This window comes from Copadichromis virginalis, linkage group LG18 (assembly GCF_057382275.1).
Source record: "Copadichromis virginalis isolate Kocher_CV1m ecotype Utaka linkage group LG18, C_Virginalis_male_GT1.1, whole genome shotgun sequence".
NCBI classification, from domain to species: Eukaryota; Metazoa; Chordata; class Actinopteri; order Cichliformes; family Cichlidae; genus Copadichromis; species Copadichromis virginalis.
The window spans coordinates 25600343-25619617 of record NC_140635.1 but is presented as its reverse complement, the minus strand read 5'-3'; the positions used below and the strand labels follow the sequence as shown (position 1 = coordinate 25619617).

The 19275-nt window shown below is 41.9% G+C and overlaps 1 protein-coding gene and 1 long non-coding RNA gene across 2 annotated transcripts in view; one reads left to right on the top strand and one right to left on the bottom strand.

Annotated features, from left to right (window-relative positions):
- The first annotated feature begins 2460 nt into the window (after nucleotides 1-2460).
- On the top strand, nucleotides 2461-15379 carry scinlb (scinderin like b). Its single transcript, XM_085439702.1, has 17 exons — nucleotides 2461-2587; nucleotides 4638-4824; nucleotides 5838-5992; nucleotides 8155-8316; nucleotides 8454-8603; nucleotides 9003-9092; nucleotides 9213-9345; nucleotides 9675-9763; nucleotides 9865-10080; nucleotides 10171-10304; nucleotides 10484-10574; nucleotides 11599-11769; nucleotides 11861-12035; nucleotides 12497-12612; nucleotides 13995-14072; nucleotides 14171-14231; nucleotides 14475-15379. Exons 2-17 carry the CDS (start codon nucleotides 4644-4646, stop codon nucleotides 14633-14635), a joined length of 2163 nt encoding a protein of 720 aa, XP_085295828.1. The 5' UTR covers nucleotides 2461-2587; nucleotides 4638-4643; the 3' UTR covers nucleotides 14636-15379.
- The window catches only part of LOC146687983 (uncharacterized), a 32088-nt gene continuing 15463 nt past the window's right edge, over nucleotides 2651-19275 (bottom strand). Inside the window, exons 2-5 of the long non-coding RNA XR_014916493.1 lie at nucleotides 9184-9305; nucleotides 8970-9085; nucleotides 5413-6052; nucleotides 2651-2852 (exon numbers count right to left, since the gene is read on the bottom strand). This is a non-coding gene — a long non-coding RNA (uncharacterized LOC146687983). The remainder of the gene's footprint in view (nucleotides 2853-5412; nucleotides 6053-8969; nucleotides 9086-9183; nucleotides 9306-19275) is intronic.

The window sequence follows — 19275 nt, the reverse complement described above, 5'->3', positions numbered from 1 at the left end:
TGTGTATCTCTTAAAACAGAACCATTCTTTGGGTTAAATGGTTTTTTTTTTTGTACATGTAGTCTTTTCAGGCACTAGACTGTAACAGACGAACAAGCCTCCGATGATGAGAGTATAATCCGTTTTGCGGTGGTTGCATTGTCACCGAGGATGTGCATCAGCCAGCTCTCGGTGTGTGGCACAATGAGCCACAGGCAGCATTTCAGCTGACACTTCACGCCCTGCTTAATGATAAGACCACCGAGTCTGGCACCAGTGAGGTCCCCCTGTCTGATCAGATAAACGTGTGGTGAAGTGGTGAAGCGGATTTCTCACTTATAAACAAATTAATCTAAAAAAATAAAAAAGGAAACAACTAAACCCACAGGAAAGAAAGTTACAAATTCACTGGCACAGATGTTTCCTCTTTTCACCTCTTCATTCAGCTGCATCAGTTAAATCGAGTTATTGTAGGTTTGCACAGACACTTAGAGAAACGTCAGCTGAGGAACAGCTACACCACGAACTGTGCACACAATTTTAGACAGTTTTGCATACTTGATAAAATATCCAGTTAGCCATTCAATTCAATTCAATTCAATTTTATTTATATAGCGCCAAATCACAACAAAAGTCGCCTCAAGCCATGTTTACCACTCCAACCCGCTTCCTTCTGTCTTTGGCTTGTAAAACAAACCGAAGCTTTAATCAGCTGTTACCAGGTTGTTTTCTCATGTAGTTGCTGCAACAATCTGATCAAGCATTAGTCAGCTGCTGTAAGTTTGATACAGAGAGGAAGCATGATCTTTCATCTGTCCAGAGTTCTCAAGAAGCCTTTGTAATTTCACACGGCATTCTCAACTTGTGAGCCTTGTGTAAAGAAGAACAAAAAGCAAAACGTGATTACACTGAAATATTCTGCATGATATTATGTGAAACTTTCTAATGTATACACATTTGCAAGATGCACTTTTTAAAAGCTTTTTATCTGTGTATAACATTCTTGAAGAATCTCAAAGCAAATTCACCCAAAGGTCAGACTGTAAAATGTTCAGAGAAACTGGGACAAACCCGAGACTCTACAGGCCTCAATTAGCATTTAAAATGTTTATGACAGTTCAGTTAGAAAAAAACTGAACAAGTATGGCTTGGTTGGAAGGGTTGGCAGGAGAAGGACTGCTCTCTTTAAAAGAATATGCCAGCACTGCTCAGGTTTGCAAAGCTGCATCTGAACAAACCACAAAGCTTTGCACCAACGTCCACTGATGGAGAAGACCACGCACCATGTTTGGAGAAAACCAATCACAGCATATCAGCACAAACACCTCATACCAACTGTCAAGCACGGTGGTGGAGGAGTAATAATTTTGGCTTGTTATCCAGCAACATGACCTGGGCACCCAGCAGTTATTGAGTTGATGATGAACTCTGTATACCAAAGTATTCTAGAGTCAAATGTGAGGCCATCTGTCTGATAGCTAAAGCTTGCCCCAAATTGTGTCATGAAAGAGTGCAATGATCCCAAGCACAGCAGCAAATCTACAACAGGATGGCAGAAAAAGAAAGGAATCAAAGTGTTGCAATGGTCCAGTCAAAGTCCAGACATCAACCTGATTGAAACACTGTGGTGGGACCTTAAGACCTTTTTGTTAAACAAATAACAACAAATATGCAACACATTGTTGTTCATCTGACATTATCTTTAAAGAATTTCAGAAGGTGTGGACCAGGTGAGTTTTTAATTGGTGTCATTAGAACTCAAAGGGGTACTTTCTGTTTCGCTGCGCCTGTTGTAAAAGAAGAAGTACAGCAGGTAGATGCTGGGTGTGACTTGTGCAAGCATGCCTTCAAACGTGAGTGGTATTTTCATGTGTGCAAATGGTGAGATGCCCCGTGGGTTTTGTGCACCATGGTAACAAAGCCAAAAGTTGTTTTACATAATGTGTTTATCTTGAAGCTAATGAGACCGAATGAATGTTCTGGATGCTCTCGTTTAGAGGTATGTGTGGTGTCCTGTATCTGCAAGGGCTGGCTGGTTTATTCAAGCAAGGGGGAAGTTGAAGTGTCACTAACATCTGTATTTCAAATCAACACACAGTTGTCTTTTGAATATAGCCGTTGACGCTGTTTCCCAACTCACAGTATCTGATTTCCTATGATACCTCTGCATTATAGGATTTTAAAGGCAGACACATTTCCCTGCTCTTGTTTTTCCTAGTCACACCGATCTCAAGCCAAACCTAAAGTCACGCATTCTGGTGCTACTTCTAAGAAGCCACTGCATGCTGAACTTTGTCCCTCCCTACATGAAAGCTTTATAATCTGCGCTGTGCAGTCCACGGTCGTGTTGGCACAGCACTGTAAAGGCAGACTTTCTTCCTGAATCAAGCCTCTCTTCTCAGAAAGCTTCTCTCCGCCTGAGAAGTATTCATGCTGGACACTCCCCCAGCACCACTCCTCCTCCCCTTTCTCTTCCTCCGTCTCGTCACCTACAGCACATCAAAACCAGAGAGTGTCCATAATCGCCTCACTGCCGCATCTACGACCTCCATCGACTCGTCTGCGCATCTCTCTCTCTCTCCTGTGTGATTCATCCTTCAAACAAACTGTGAGTTTCCCCCTTTTTTTCCTCTCCCCCCCCCCCCCCCCCCCCCAGTCTACGTGGGTGCACACGCTGTGGCATTTCTGCACTTTTAATTCTTGCATAATTTCTTTAGATCAAAGGTGAACAGCTCGCGATCTTAGCTGATAATCGCTGACTTTCGCTCTCATGTAGCCAGGCAGGATTGGGACGTTTAAAGCCAGTGAAATTCCAGATGTGGAAAGTTTCCAGCTGTTGTTGTTTTTTCCCCCTCTTCTTTTTCTTCCTCTTCCTGAGTCACAGCAGCCAGCGAAAGGGGCGAAAAGGAAGGAGAGAACGCGTTAGAGTTCGTGATATTCGATATTCTTTCATATTGCTGCTGATCGTTATCGTTCGATTGAAATATAATTGAAATGGAAGCTTTAATTGGAACATAGACAGTGGTTGTTAAGAAGTTATGCAATAGACAAAAAAGAGGAAGAAGCAGTACAGACTTCATTCTTAACACAAATGCACTTTTTTAAAAATGTAAATATATCAGAGGTCTGCAGCAGACAAGCACAGCTGGTGGAAGATGCTCTTCCCAGCATATGACCCCCACCCCACCACACAGAGATGCAACATTGTGCTCATTACTGTGTTACATTAGCGTTAATATCAGTGCATCTGTTTTCAATTCATGCACTTTATGGGGTCTGGAGGTTTTGTCCGTGATGCAGCACTTATTGATCAGCCTCTTACAGGAAGTCCACTCAATTTCTTTCCTTCTTCACTGAAAGCTGAGCTGCAGGCCGCTCGTTTAAGACACAGCACTGCAAACATCGCAGTAACAATAAGTGGTGATCATGATGCTGATTCCTTGGATTGTGTTTGTTTGGTATGATTTAAACTCTCAGTAACATTAAATATTTCAGCCTGCGTGATGAGCACTGTGGTTATCAGATGAAGGGGATGTAAATTAAATGCAGGTTTATGGTTTTACAGCAGTGGAAGTGGACGTGGTCAGAGCTGCGTAGTTAGAGAAGTCTTAGTCTGAGAGTACAGCTATAATCCTGCAGCCACACTTGTAATCAGGCTCTTCTGTAATCTGGACAAACTAGCAATCTGTACCGTATAATCTCTCAATTTCTTTGGAGCAAACGTTCAACCTTATCACAATATTCATTTATTTAAGAAGAACCTCCTGTGAGTTCCTGGACTCAGTGCTTCAGCTTTCTCACTGTGTTTTGTAGCAGTCCAGACGTTATGTGATGTTATAGAGTCACTCCAGTATCAGCCATAAAAAATATGATAGGAGTTTATGAAGCAAGCAATACAGGTCACGCAGCACTGTCAGCCTGGAATGTGGTATTGTTTATTTTAGTGGAGATATGATTTTCTGATTAAATGTGTGCTGATAATGGTACAAAGTTCCTGCATCAGTCATTTCTGAAAAAACGTAACTTTTTCTCAGACTCTGGTGTCACAATATGCTGCATATATTATGACTTTTTAGAAACAACAAAGGGTTTCTCAGATCATTTAGGGTTTTTTTCAATGAGTTTGTGCAAAATAAATAAATAAAATATGATACTAAGCAGAGAGTCATTGATGTACGGTTCATGGCTAATATGATTATTGAAAGTTGGTTGACAGACGTCGAGCAGCAGTGCGTGATATAGTTAAAGAACCTGTCTTTCTAGTTCAGTGTTTACAGTGAGTGTCCAAATATGGAAGTGGCTTAGAGGAGAGATAGAATGTACATTTATAAACTGCCGTGGTTAGCCTCCCTACCACCACCCCCTTCCTCCATTGGTGTTAAGACACAATCTAGCGTTTGTTGTTCAGGAAGCACATCATAAATTTGGTTGCACAAAATAACTTTTGCATTGTGTTTGTGAGCGCTCTCAGCAGCGTCTGCTGTTTCTGTCATTCTCAGAATGCTTTCTGTGGCTTTCCAGGAGTTCAACTGCAGCCACATTTTGCATGGCAAAAACATTAAAATTATTTTCTGTGTCTCTACCTGGCTTCCTTTAACTTCAAGACTATTTACTTCCTCTTTTTCTTTTTTTCTTTTTTAATCTTCATCGTGTCTCAGAGCATCATGGTTAGCCATAAGGAGTTTGAAACTGCAGGGAAGAAGCCAGGGCTGCAGGTGTGGCGTATCGAGAGCATGGACCTCAAGCCGGTTCCCAAAGCCCTGCACGGCTCCTTTTACACCGGAGATGCCTACCTGCTGCTCTTCACCACCTCAGCCCCATCATACAACATTCACATGTGGTTGGGTAAGACATGGATGCTGCAAACTGCAGTATTGCACTTTACTGAGGCTTCTGCTTAGTTTTGTTTGATTGCACCAAAGCAAATCTGTTTTCATTCCAGTTTCATGATAAAGTATGATGTTTGGCATTTTCCTCGGCTACAAACTTAAGTGATATATTCAGAGTTTTAAAAAGTCACTTCCTCTAGAGCTGCTGCGTTTCCCTGCAATTTGTAGTACTTAAACTCACAAACAGACAGGTGTAGCTTTGGGTTTAATGAGAGCAGATACCCTTGCTTCATCGTGAGCTTGCACCACAATAGCCTGGTTTTGGAAACTGCTTTGGGTTTTTAGATCTTAGACCTGAAACATCCTCCCTTGTGTGAGGAGCTTAAAGTAACAGGAGTTTGTGAAATTCCTCTTGCCTGCACAGTTCCCTTTTTGTGGCTTAGAATTAAATTATGAGTGAACAGAACGCTCAGTGATGTGCAACTTTAACCACCCTGAACAATGCAGCGAAGGAAAAGCCTATACTCCACCCCAAACGTTTTCTTTTTTCCTTTTGGTTGCATAACAAAAACAGACACATAAAACAAACTGCTGGATGACTCACATCTGGAATGCCCCTGCAGATCATTAGAGACGAGTACTAGTTTTTTGCAGGTTTGCGTAGTTCCCTGCCAGTCTGCATCCAATGCCATCCAACCATCTGCAACACATTACAGTCTTTATAACACTGGGACACAATTAATCCTTCCGTCTGGGATCAATGTTAGTCAGATAAAACTTGTGGAATAGTTTTATCCATGTTGTGTGCCATCTGACAGTAATAACAGGATACAGAGAGGCTCTGCTGCTCATGTGGTTTATGCAATTATAACCATGACTCCAGTCCTGACTCAGAGGGCGCATAAGGTTACTGCTTGCACTAAAGCGCTGCAGATTTCTCTGTAAGAAGCTTGAGTTTTGAGCGTGAATACGAAGCAGTTGCAGGACTGTTTCTAGAACTAGCCGGTTACAAACGTCTATTTTCTGCAGGGGATGAGTGTTCACAGGATGAGAGTGGAGCGACAGCGATCTTTGCCTCACAGCTGGATGACTTCCTGGGTGGTGGCCCGGTGCAGTACAGGGAGGTGCAGAACTACGAGTCCAACACTTTCCTGGGTTACTTCAAGTCAGGCATCAAGTACCAGGTGAGCTTTATGGAAGTTGGGATCTTCATGCAAACTACAGGCGACTCTGACAATCTGTGACTGAACAAAGCAATAAAAAAGATTTTTGCCAACCAGTCATAAGATACACATTTTGCTCTAACAACTGACAAATGACGAAAACTGGGGTGAGGTGGGTTGCCAAGGGGGGTCACTGACTGGTCACCGCCAGCCACCGCCAGAAAAATTGAGCAACCACTCGTCAGCTCGGTGGGGAATACACATTTTTCCCCCAAGACCGGTGGTTTTAAGGGGCTGTGACTGGAGCATTATTTGGCTTCCCCTGTATTATTTATTATTATGTCGCACGTGCAAAATGGCAGACAAGTTAACGTCACACCAGGTTTCATTTTGACATGTCTCTGAAGAAACTTTGATAAGAAAAACAAGCATTATTTTGACCTGAAAATCATGCAAAGCTACACTAGCAGAGTCCAAAAAGTGAAGCTGGTAATGAGCAAGTAAATGACAGGTTCCAGTCAGCTATTAAAAGGCTATTGATAGGAGAAGAGGAACCGCTGGTTTAAATTAGTAACTAAATAAGGGACATTTCTGTAAGGATTTCTTTTTTTCTGCTCCCAGTCCGCTATTAAATAACAGAACCATAAAAATATATAAATCCTGTAAACAGTGAGAGGTGTGATGACTAATGTTTTAAACATCGAACAGTGATCTGCTGCAGAACTCTGTTTGACTGAAACATGTCTGCAGTGTTAATGATTACCAGCATCCTGTGAACTTTGCTGTTGAGATGAGCTGATGATTCTGAAGTTCAAAGAAATCATAGCATTCCCCCTTTTTTCTATATCTCTCTGATGGTGTGTCTGATGGACTGATTGATTATAACCTAGGCAACCAGCCTCTGCAAATAAGGATACTGAGAAACACAAGCTAAACCACTTTTAACAGCCATCTGTTTCTCATAACCCCAACCCCCCTTTGTGGCTTTAGTTAAATGTAATTAGCCCGAATGCTTGCTTACTACTCTTTGGAGAGTTCTGCTCTGCATATGTTGCAGAGTCCAAGCACACTGGCTGTGTTTGGGACACAGCGAAGCCGAAACAGAACCAAACCTCACATTCTCGACAGAGCTTTGGTAACTTCACTTTCAGTAAACTATTCTGACAATAAACAGAGCATGCGTTGTTGCCACGGAAAAAATTGCTACCATTTGACCAATAACAGGATGAATGTGGTTTTCATTTGGTGGTCAAAGTAGCCACGCCCCCCGAGAGTCTAACAACACTCTAGTCATCTGACCTCAGCAGCAGAGGATGAGTCACTGACTCTTCTGGGTGGTTTTTTTTCAAAGTCTAATTTAAGCAAGTTTCCTTTGTTGTTGTTTTCACCCATATTTCAGTAAAAACCACTTTAGTCAAATTCCATTGGCGGTAAAGCTCTGGATACACAACAAACACAGCAGAGGAGGCATCAGTGGTGGCAGGCATTACACCGAGTAAGGTCAGAAAGAGCATACAAATGAGAAACTGGGGTGAGGAAGGTTGCAAAGTAGCTTGCAGAAGGATCATGTTGAGGAAAATCACATTATGAGATTTTTAAAAGTCTACAAAACACAAACATTTAATTCAACTTCTATTTCAGTTCATTTTTTGTGAGGTTATAAACTGACAAGGATCATCATGTTGTTCTTCTCCAGCAGAGGGTATTTCTGTTCATTTGCATGTTTTCTAAATACTTGCTTTGTTTATTGGCTCTACCAAGGACGGCACATTACGTGATAATCCCACCCGCCAGGTACAACGGCGTGTTGCACACAACAATCTTCATTTTATCCTCAGTCATCATGTTAGTTTCTTTTCCGCCCATTGTCTTTGTTAACTCTGAGTGATGGGATGTGGTTATGCCATTAACTGACAGCATGTCTTAAGGAACCAGTTGTTCCTTAAGATTTTACAGTCCTGTGTTAAACTCATTTCACCGTCAGCTGACTCCACACGTCCTCCCCTTGAACATTTGTGACTTACCTGGTCATTTGGCCCGTGTGTAGTAGTTGTAACTAAAACTGCAGCTCAGGTGTAAAGATAGCTCATCTTCTCTTAAATCAGCTCATCCCCCGCATTGCTTAGATTTGAAAGAATATTCACAGGATAAAACTTAATGCAAATCATCATTGGATTTCACAGAAAGGAGGTGTGGCCTCAGGTTTCAAACATGTAGTGACCAACGGCGTGGATGTAAAACGCCTGCTGCACGTTAAGGGTCGCAGGGTCATCAGAGCAACCGAGGTGAATATGTCCTGGGACAGCTTCAACAAAGGAGACTGCTTCATCATTGACCTGGGAAAGGTGAGCTGTTCTTTTTTTATTTGTGTGTGTGTTTGCTACTGTATGTACAGAGTGCAGTTTAACCTCTACAGTTTCTGTGAAATAGTTAAGGCTTTCACATCTTTAAACCTCCTTTCCCGGGTTCTCCCCTCCTGCAGGACATCTATCAGTGGTGCGGCAGTGAGTGTAACCGTTTTGAGCGGCTGAAGGCCTCCGAGGTCACCATCGACATCAGAGATAATGAGAGGAACGGCAGAGCCAAAGTGCATATGGTGGAGGAGGGGGACGAGCCGGCTCCCATCATAGAGGTCAGACACGCACATTCCTCACTCGTCTCCCTCTTCTAGCAAATGTCACCACACTTTAACCTCAGAGGTGATCACTTGAGAGCAGGAGCTTTAAGTGCAATTAATGCATTCGACAGACTTAGTCAGTGTGGGAACGACGGGGCACAATGCTGCCCTTTGTAAGTGCTGCTCATACGCCAGCTCTGTGCCAGGGCAGCTTAGTAAACACTTCCTTTACAACAAGATGCCTAATGAGATAGAGAGAGTTAGGGGAGGGCTGGTTTAACGAGCATACTTTCAATTTATAGAGATTTTTTTTTTTATCTGAATAAAGCTGTGTTTATATTTGCACTAAAAAGCATTTAATCAGTGCTAATGATGATAAACCTTTAGTGATTAATGCCCTTGATTGTTGTTTAGGTTCTAGGACCAAAAACCTCCATCGCCCCCAGTACTCCGGATGACGACAAGGTGGAGACTTCCAACAGGAAGAAGGCTGCCCTCTACATGGTGAGAAGCACAAGTGACAGTCAAATAAATGTGAACACCCTGGCTTTGATACAAGGGTGGAAAGATTTCATAGCAAAAAAGAAATCAGTACCTGATGGGGCCTCTTTCCTTTTCTTTTAGATCTCAGATGCATCTGGCTCTATGAAGGTGTCGTCTGTGGCTGCATCCAGTCCCTTCAAACAGGCCATGCTGTCTCCGGAGGAGTGCTACATCCTGGACAACGGGGTGGACAAGACCATCTTTGTGTGGAAAGGTGCAGCAAAACATTTTTGTGATAACACTTCTAACATTGTGCTTTTTTCTTCTTCTTTTTGCACAAATTCTAACAAAGAAATGATTGGAAAGCGTGTGTTTACACCTTTTTGGTCTCTCTGATTAAGGCTACACATGTGAAAGGTATATTTAAATGCTGCTGGTTTTATTTTTGGCACTGCTGAACAATAACAGGAAATCTACAGCAGTAATTTTGTGTTTTATGACTGCACTGCAATTAGCGTCTTTACGTAAATATCTGCAGATATTTCTCACTCTGAATAACATAAAGGTGAATTACACCGCCTTTGTTTTATCTGATTCCAACAGGCCCTAAGGCCACTGTGTCGGAGCGTAAAGCAGCCATGGCTGCAGGTCAGAAGTTCATCACTGATAAGGGATACAACAAAAATACAACGGTAAAGCCAACATGTACTTAGTAACTTAGACAAAAAAAAACAACAATTGTAAATCCCACAGTGCAGCTAACCGTAAAGCCAAATCTCTGTTTGACTTGCAGATCCAAGTACTTCCTGCAGGTGGCGAAACGTCTCTCTTTAAGCAGTTCTTTTCCGACTGGAGGGATAAGGATGAGACCACAGGTCCCAGTAAGGCCTACACTATTGGCCGCATAGCCAAAGTGGAGCAGGTTCCCTTTGATGCCTCCACCCTACACACAAACAAAGCCATGGCAGCGCAGCACGGCATGGTGGACGATGGCAAGGGCAAAGTCCAGGTAGGAGGGTGTTAAAAAGTGAAACAATAGCACAGGTAAACACAGCTGTAAGGTTTTGGGTTTTTTTAAAGATTGGGTCTGGTGTTCTAGATCTGGCGTGTCGAGAATGGTGCAAATGTGCCCGTGGATCCCTCCTCTTATGGTCACTTCTATGGGGGCGACTGTTACCTCATCCTCTACAGCTACAGACAGGGATCACGGGAGCAGCACATCATATACACATGGTGGGTAAAACAGTAAAACATGTATAAAGCGTATAATCTCTTTAAATTAGTATGAAGTAAAAGCTGTGGCAGAGTGTGCCACACCCTGTCTAAGATCTCTCTCTCTATCTCACACACTCACACACACAAACGCACGAGTTAATGACGTGTTTCAGACTGTGTTGGTGCTACTGTGTCAGGCAGGGGCTGAAGTGCACACAAGACGAACTGGCCGCTTCGGCGTTCCTCACAGTGAAGCTGGATGACTCAATGGGAGGAGCCCCAGTTCAGGTTAGAACCTGACCCACTACACACCTCAACATCACATGCACTAAAGAAGTGTGTGTAATCACAGAAAGACCCTGTAATGTAATGTATGACTTAGAAATGTTAAAGAAACAATCTAAATAATGTGAGCAGTTATTGTATTAGCGTAATTTTTCTCCCTAAATGACTGACATGAACAGATAAAGGTGATATGAGATCCTTCATTGAGTAAGAGCTTATGGCTCTCAAACTAACCTTAATACATATAACGTTTACCTTTCTTTGAATCTACTCATCACACTTCCCACATAACTAGTACGCACCATTTTTAACTTATGGGCTGTGTAACAACGACTAAAACAAAAATTTTCTGCCTCTCTTCCGATACTTCAAATTTATTAACTATTACAGAGGATTTAGTGTAGCTGATGAAAACTAATTGCCTCATAACGATCCCATAAGAAAGAAAAAAAACACCCCCCAGGATAACCAGCAGAGGGCAGTGTTTCTATAATTTTTATTTTGATCCGATCCAACCTGCAGCACGTTTTAATAGATAAGTTGCCATAACTACAAGAATTGCATTAAAACGTGGCAAAACCTTGACCCTCAGTTAGTGCTGGTTATACATCAAACTCTCAGCCATACTGGAGACATTAAGACATTTCTGAGATGTTTTCAGCTGATTTTCTCACACAACCATGCCAACACAGCTGATATCATTGAGTATTTTCTTTAAAAATAAACTAAAGTATTTAAAATATTAGATAATAATCACGCTATATTGCTATTTAGTTAAAAATTTTCAAAATTTTCCAGTTGTGTTGCATTTATATAAAAATCACTTAGCTGAAACTCAATTTAATTACAGTGAATATCAAGTGAGCATTGATCTATTTCAGTCTTGTTATTCCTGCACATAGTGATACGGAACCTTAGATTACCACTTCACTTTGGTGTTGGTAACCCTAAGAACACAATCTGTAGCTAAACTGGAATAACTGGATTAGTCATTGCCTTTGCTGGTGAATTTTGTTAATACCCACAGGTGAGAGTGTCACAGGGTCAGGAGCCTCCCCACCTGATGAGCATCTTCAAGGACAAGCCAATGATCATCCACAGTGGAGGAACGTCACGCAAAGGTGGACAGACACAAGCCGCCAGCAGTCGCCTCTTCCACATCCGGCAGAGCTCCTCCAATGCTACCCGTGCGGTGGAGGTAAGCTGGTTTGCAACACACTGTATGTGTGTGTGTGTGTGTGTGTACAAGAGAGTTCTTATTTGCTCCTCTCACTTGTGTGGTTCCTCAGGTCCAAGCTACTGCCTCCAATCTGAACACCAACGATGTTTTTGTGTTGAAAACGCCAAGTGGCTTGTTTGTGTGGCGTGGCGTGGGCGCCAGCGATAAAGAGATGGAAGCAGCCAAGCATGTGGTGGCTTTCCTGGGTGGTAGTCCCAGCAATGTGTCAGAGGGCAAGGAGCCAGGTGAGTCCCCAACATAAAAGTCAGAACTTTCCTTGTTTATTGCTCAAAGAAACTAACTCTGCGCCTTTTCTTTTATTTATCTGAAGATAAAAAAGGAGGTATTTTATGGGAAATATTTAATCTCATTCTAATTCTTTTGATTTTGATTCACAATTGAGTGATAAAAGACTGTTTGGCTGTTTTTAAGTTACTTACAAAATGTAAAAGTGTATATAAGCTAAGAAATTACTTATGTAAAGCCATCAAATTCTACCTTTATTTGCCATTCGCATTGATGCCTGATGGCGTCAGTGATAGTGAACACTAACATTTCAGGTCTGATTATGATTACACTTAAAGAGCTGATGCATTTTATTAGTCAGGGGCCCAAAGAGGCTGTGATTCACTTCCTGTCCAAACAAATTAAGCATCAATTAAATGTTACGTGTAGCTAAAGTCGGTTGTGTATTCTTCTCTCACAGCTGACTTCTGGTCTGCTCTGGGAGGCAAAACGGATTACCAGACGTCAAAGAGTCTGCAGAGCGGGATCAGACCCCCACGTCTCTTTGGCTGCTCCAACAAAACAGGAAGACTCAGTGTAAGTCAGGGAGAAGAATGCAGCTCAAACTTCTTCTTTTTTTAAGAGTCACATCTGGCTAAAGATCAGGCATTGTGACCATGTCCTAATATTGTGTTGGTCTCCCTTTTGCTCCCAAAAAAGCCCTGATCGGTCTAGGCTTGGATGTCAGTAGACCCCTGTGGTATCTGGCACCAAGATGTTAGCAACAGATACTTTAAGTTGTCTAAGTTGGGAAGTGGCACATCCATGAATCAGACTTGTTTGTCCAGCATATCCTACAGGATTAATATCTGGATAATTCGGAGTCAGCATCTCAAACTCGCTGTTGTGCTCCTCAAACCATTCCTGCTTTGTGGCAGGGTGCATTATCCTGCTGAAAGAGGCCACTGCCATCAGGGAGTACCGTTCACATGAAAGGATGCACATGGTCTGCAACAATGCTTAAGGATGTAATACGTGTCAAAGTAACATCCACATGGATGGCAGGACCCAAGATTTCCCAGTAGAGCATTGCCCAAACGTCACACTGCCTCCACAAGCTTGCCTTCTTCCCATAGTGTATCATGGTGCCAGGTGTTCCTGGTAAGTGATGCACACGCACGTGGCCATCCACATGAGGTAAAAGAAAACATGATTCATCAGACCAGATCACCTTCTCGCATTGCTCTGTGGTCCATTTCTGATGCTCACGAGTCCATTGTTGGTGCTTTAGGCAGTGGACAGTATTCAGCATGGACACCCTGACTAGTCTGTGGTTATGCAGCCCTGTGCACAACAAACTGTGATGCTCCTTGTATTCTGACACCTTTCTATCAGAACCAGCATGAACTTTTTGGGTAATTTGAGCTACATTAGCTTATCTGTTGGATTAGACCACTAGTGCATCAGTGAGCCTTGGCCACCAGTAACCCTGTCGATGGTTCACCACTGGTCCATCCTTGGATCACTTTTGATAGATACTGACCACTACAGACCAAGAACACCCCACAAGGGCCTCGTTAATCCTAATATAGCCCTCATCAAACTCACTCAGATCCTCACACCTGCCGATTTTTCCAGCTTCTAACTCTTCAGACAAAATGTTCAATTGCTCCCTAATATATGTGAAAAGCACGTAGACATCAGGACAACACAAAAAAGAACAAATAACAAACAGCAGACAGAAGTCGAAGAGACGGCCCGCCATGAACACTGGCGCCATCTTGGATGAGTGCCATATATCCCACCCACTAACAGCTGCCACAATGAAGAGATAATCAGTGTTACTCACTTCACCTGTCATTACTCTTAATGTTATGCCTGATCAGCGTATAGTGCTAATTTGGGAAGGACTGTGACATTTGAACGCACCTAAACCCTGCAGGCAGTCAGTCTGAGCTTCCTTTTGTCCCATCTCTCAGGTGGAAGAAGTTCCTGGAGACTTCACTCAATCAGATCTGGCCACTGATGATGTAATGCTCCTTGACACCTGGGATCAGGTGAGGTGATCTTTCTGGCATGTGTGAAATGTCACTTTCACAACTTTTGTAGGACATACTTTTAAAATTATGACTTTTTAAATCTCTCCTGTCTCTAGGTCTACATTTGGATTGGCAAAGATGCCAATGACGTGGAAAAGGACGGAGCTCCCAAGATAGGTTTGTTACATTGCAACTGAAAAAAAGTTTAAGAAAAAGATGATTTCCAAAGCACACGCAAGATACTGTTTGACAGCATCTTGCATGTGAAACAGAATCAGAAAACTTATTGTGCTTAAGTATTTTAAGTTTCAAATCAAAAACCAAAAACTTTAAGATCAGAGGTAAACACCACCTCTCTTCACATTCTCATCCTCCATCTCTCCACCTGTCTCTTCCCCTCTCTTCCTTCTTGTTGTGCAGCAAAAGAATATGTGGACTCGGATCCCTCCGGTCGCAAAGGAATTCCCATCACCACCATCAAACAGGGAGCAGAGCCTCCAACTTTCACTGGCTGGTTCCAGGCTTGGGATCCCAAGATGTGGGACACAGATCCATTGGACCGAATCCGTGCCCGCTTCTGAACACAGAACTCCAGGCTCTCCGTCTATGTCTGACTCCTTACCTATCCTGCAGTCCCTAATGCTGTTTTTATTCATTTTAATTTCAATCCCCAAGTGCCAAAAACCAATGCTATCGTCGTTATCACCCTTAATAGCTGCCTCAGCAACAGTGCAGTGTACTGGGCTTCATAAACAGGAATGAATCACATCTGCATGCAAACGATGGCTTCTGCTAGCAGTTATGTTTAATTGATCAAAATGGTTGATTGATCATATCCAAAAGCCTTTACATGTTTAGCAAATACCCACTGAGGGCTCTAATAGGAATAAGAAAATACGAAAGCCATTTAGGCAGCTGGACAAATCCTCTGTTTCTGTTTTTTTTTACTGTTCTACTTGTGTGTTCAGAAGGAGCCATTCTCTCATGCTTTCCTTACAGTTTCTATATCAAAACAGCTTCCTTCTTTAGTACACATAAATGCATGGTGTTTTATGATTGATAATGGAAAGTTGTATACTTGCTATGAGTTGCACGGAGCTTTTTTTGGGGGGGGATCTGTGCTCATGAATTTAAGAGTCACACAATGGTAAATGGCCTGTATTTGTATAGTGCTATTCTAGTCCCTAAGGACCCCAAAGGGCTTTACACAATCAGTCACCCACCCATTCACACAATGGTATGTGTATGTCACATGTTAAAAATCTATTAAATGGGATTTTCACATAGATGACTTTTAAATAAAGCTCACAGTGTTTCAAACTTGTGGTTATTGAGCATTCTTGAGCCTTGAAAGCCAGTGCACTGCACCACCAGCGTATTTATTATTCTGCCTACAGAAATCGCAAGGTCTAACAGCCACATATCACTAAATGTCTCTGTTGGATGGGGAATAAAGAAAAATGGGATCTTGTTGCAACAGCAGTAGAAGTAGGAAGAAGAAATGAAAACACTGCTCACAGCTGCACTGTTCTTCAGGATGGCAACACACTTTAATAGAGGAAGTGGCCTTAGCACAATTTTTATTTTTTGCACTGCTGTGTATACTCACATTTGGGTACAGTCAATGTTATCTCCTCAAGGAGAGGACACAAACCCCGCTTCAGGGGGATCCAAAGCTAGTGTACTCCAAGTGCCAGCCCTTTGAAGCTTGGATAAATGGGAGGGTTGTATCAGAAAGTGCATATGGCATAAACTCTGCACCAAATCAAACAAACAGATCCAACCACTGTGGTGGATTCTTGGAAAATAAGGGAGCATGTGAAAGGGCCTTCTTTAGTAAAATACAACCTAAAATCTTTGGTTTACTGGAAAACCAATTTAAGATAAGATAGGATAAGGTAAAATAAGATAAAATACTGTGATTATGAGCACTGGTTACAAAAACACAAACATTTAAATAATTTCATATTAAAGACTGTGTGCGTGTGCCTAATAAGACTGAGGGCACAGGCCACCAAAGGTCCTGAGTACTTTATAGTACTTTATATATATTTGATAGAAATGTACCAAGGTCTTTATTAGCTATGTGTATAAGTCAGTGATTCTAGCTCCATGACAAAAAATGTGAGAGTCACTGCTTTAACCAAAATGTACAAGGTTATTAAACAAAAATAAACAAAAAACATAATTACTTTCATGAGGTGTGTTAGTCAATGGTGTCAGCAGTTGGTTGAGTGCTTGAATGTTTGGTGTAAAACCTGAATAATTATGGACAGGGCCAACCAAACAAATAGCATTGTTCTGGATGGACCAATAAATAGATGGAACGATAGACAGCTCTTGAGTGCCCCAGGGGGACTGCACGGGTGCCCAAGCTGCACCAATTTACACCTCCTACCAGGAACACACAAGGCAACATAGAGGACAAAAGGGGAAAACATAGAGCAGGCTTAGCGAAAGCAGCAAGGCAGAGTGCTCTCACACTAAGCCGTCAGAATATGAAGTATTTATTCTTTTCCTCACCACTATATTCAACACACCTAACAGCTTATTGGCCCTGGGCATGTATGCTGAGCAGTTTGACTGGCCAGTTGCTGTTTCCACCAGCGGATTCAGCGGTGCAACAAACTAGTTGAGACAAACCTTCACTGATAGGGTTTTATTTCTAAAAGTCAGTAATTTCACAATAAAAGTCTTTCAAACCACCTGTTTAACCTATGTACTATTTTCATCGGTTAATTTTGGAGTTGCTACAAAGAGTGAAGAAAAAGGATGAGTTTCCTGTTGTCACTGAGTGGTGCTGAGGTCTGAATCTGATAGTGATGGGTCGTTCGCGAACGAAATGGCTCTTAGAGCCGGCTCTTTGACGTGAACGACGCGAGCCGACTTCTTATCGCGAGCCATCACGTGGGTTTTTTTTTTTTCTTTCTCTCACCCTCTCTCTCTCTCTCACACACACTTTTTTCCCGCTTCACTTCGCACCAAAGCCTTGTGCTTTATGCTGGGCAGAGGGGGGAGGGGCGGTAGTTACACTGAGTAGCACAGGAACAGAGCCAGAGGGAGAGAGAGAGAAAGAGAGCCAGGGACAACAACGTCACATTAGAAAGGTATAGTAATCATCCACAACTATTTTCAGTTGCAGATGATAAAGGATTCAGAAAGTTTATTCATGCAGGTCCATATAACAGAGAATGTGCATCTTCTTTTTGTTTTCATATTATAATTTATATTTAATTGTGTTGTGGTTTGCAGTGTTTTGTGTTGTTTTCACTTTAAATTTGTAAAAGGAAAAAGCTGAAAATTTAAATAGTTAAAAGTTGAAATGTGAATAGTTGATTTTTGTATTATATGATTTATTTATTACATTTTATGTGGAATGAAAAAATAAAAGTATATTTACAGTGGCCCCTACAGACAAAGCACATACAAACTTCAAATCACGTACGAACTCTGAAGCACGTACAAACTCCAAAACACGTAAAAACACGTACAAAAAACTCCAAAACACGTAAAAACTCCAAAACACGTACAAAAAACTCAGAAGCACATAAAAACTCAAAACACGTACAAAAGACAACAGAAGTGCTCCAGGATGCTGGGCGCAGTGTTGAGCTTTTGTTACCTAGTGGCTACACAAGCCAGCAAGTACCAACGTCCGGATTTGGTGTGTGGTAGTAACAGGTAAATGAACTTTTTTTTAAATTATTTGAATATATATGAGTGCCTGTGTATAAATACACAAACAATACACACATGCTTTCAATTGTGTAATTTAAGTGATCTAGTAGCTCTGCTTTGGAAGTTCAGTTCATGCTAGAAATGTGTTTTGGAGTTTGTATGTGTTTTGTCTCTAGGGGCCACCGCATATATTTATATATAAACATATACAAATAAAACCACTTTTTTTTACGTTAGTAATTCCTTTTGTGCATAATTTTATATTATTGGTAATAATAAATTAATTAAAGCAACAAAACAACCTGAAGAGCCGGTTCGGAGCCGAAAGAGCCGGATCTTTTTAGTGAGGCGAACCGAAAGAGCCGGATCTCTAAAAAGAGCCGGAAATACCATCACTAGAATCTGAGGGCAGCTCCTGAGTATTGGACAACAAATATTAATACTTGAAATTATTTCTTTCAAAGGATGTAAGCTGTATAGAGCACTGCACGGGTAACTTTGTGAACAATACCTCATTAAGAAATATTCAGACGATATCAGACATTTGTTCAACTTTGGCATAGCACAGTGACTGGACAGCCTTCATTTTATTCAGCCTTACTCAGTGCTTGTAAGTACAAGCAGGTAACTGCGCTCAGTGTTGGTTCAGTATGAGCTTCTGCAGGGTTTATTTGTCAAGAGCACGTTAACTTATTAAAAACGGCTGCTAGCTAGTACTGCTGGAACGTATTTAGGCTAACACGAGCTTAAATAAGCGGAGCTACGTGCAGTGATTCTGGCGTTAGTCATGTTAGCATATTAACAGGTGATGATCACGCTGGGTCCAGAGGTTGTACACTCGGAGATTAGAGCTCCGTTTCGCTGCAGTGTCCGTCCGTTTACTTTATATATTGGTGTTGTGCATTTTAAGAGAGTAAATAACGAGGCTAAATGTCCTTTCGCTTCCAGATACTGTATTTTACACCAACATGATGTGTATGTAAGAATTTATTAGCGGTTTAAGTCCGGAAGCCTGTGCGTGGGAGTTCAAAACACAGACAGTGCGCATGCGTGCGATGTGACGAAGCGAACGCTTTGATCGCCTGACTGTGACGTAGCGAACGCTTTGACGTGCCCGTGACGTAAAAGTCAACTGAGCCCTTATATAGACCCAGGACTCACAATCTACTACTAAGCGTTAAGTAAATGAGATGTACAGACCGCGATCTTCGCACTCTACAAACTTAGATTTTCAAAGTCCTTCAAATAATTTTATTGAAACAGAAACGTCCACAATGGCTGAATTGCAGACTACAGGCTCTATCCCCATTATTCCCGAGCATATTTTACCTGCTATAACCAAGTGTTTCGATCAGTTTTCCCAGGTACAATGGGGACTGATTGAACAGGGAATCTGGGACTCTGATCTCCAAGCATTACTGGCTGATATGATAATCGAAATCATTCAGATAGTTTCTACCGGCATCCTGAAATCTGCACTTCCCACACTTCAGGAGTTAATGACAGACGAATTGTCCCAAACAGATATCAGCATACCTGTGGC

Coding starts and splice junctions, on each gene's coding strand:
- scinlb (XM_085439702.1), top strand. CDS start 4,644: ATGGTTAGCCATAAGGAGTTTGAAACTGCAGGGAAGAAGCCAGGGCTG. Junction 10,081..10,170: donor ATGGCAAGGGCAAAGTCCAG/GTAGGAGGGTGT, acceptor CTGGTGTTCTAG/ATCTGGCGTGTCGAGAATGG. Junction 12,613..13,994: donor ACAAAACAGGAAGACTCAGT/GTAAGTCAGGGA, acceptor CCCATCTCTCAG/GTGGAAGAAGTTCCTGGAGA.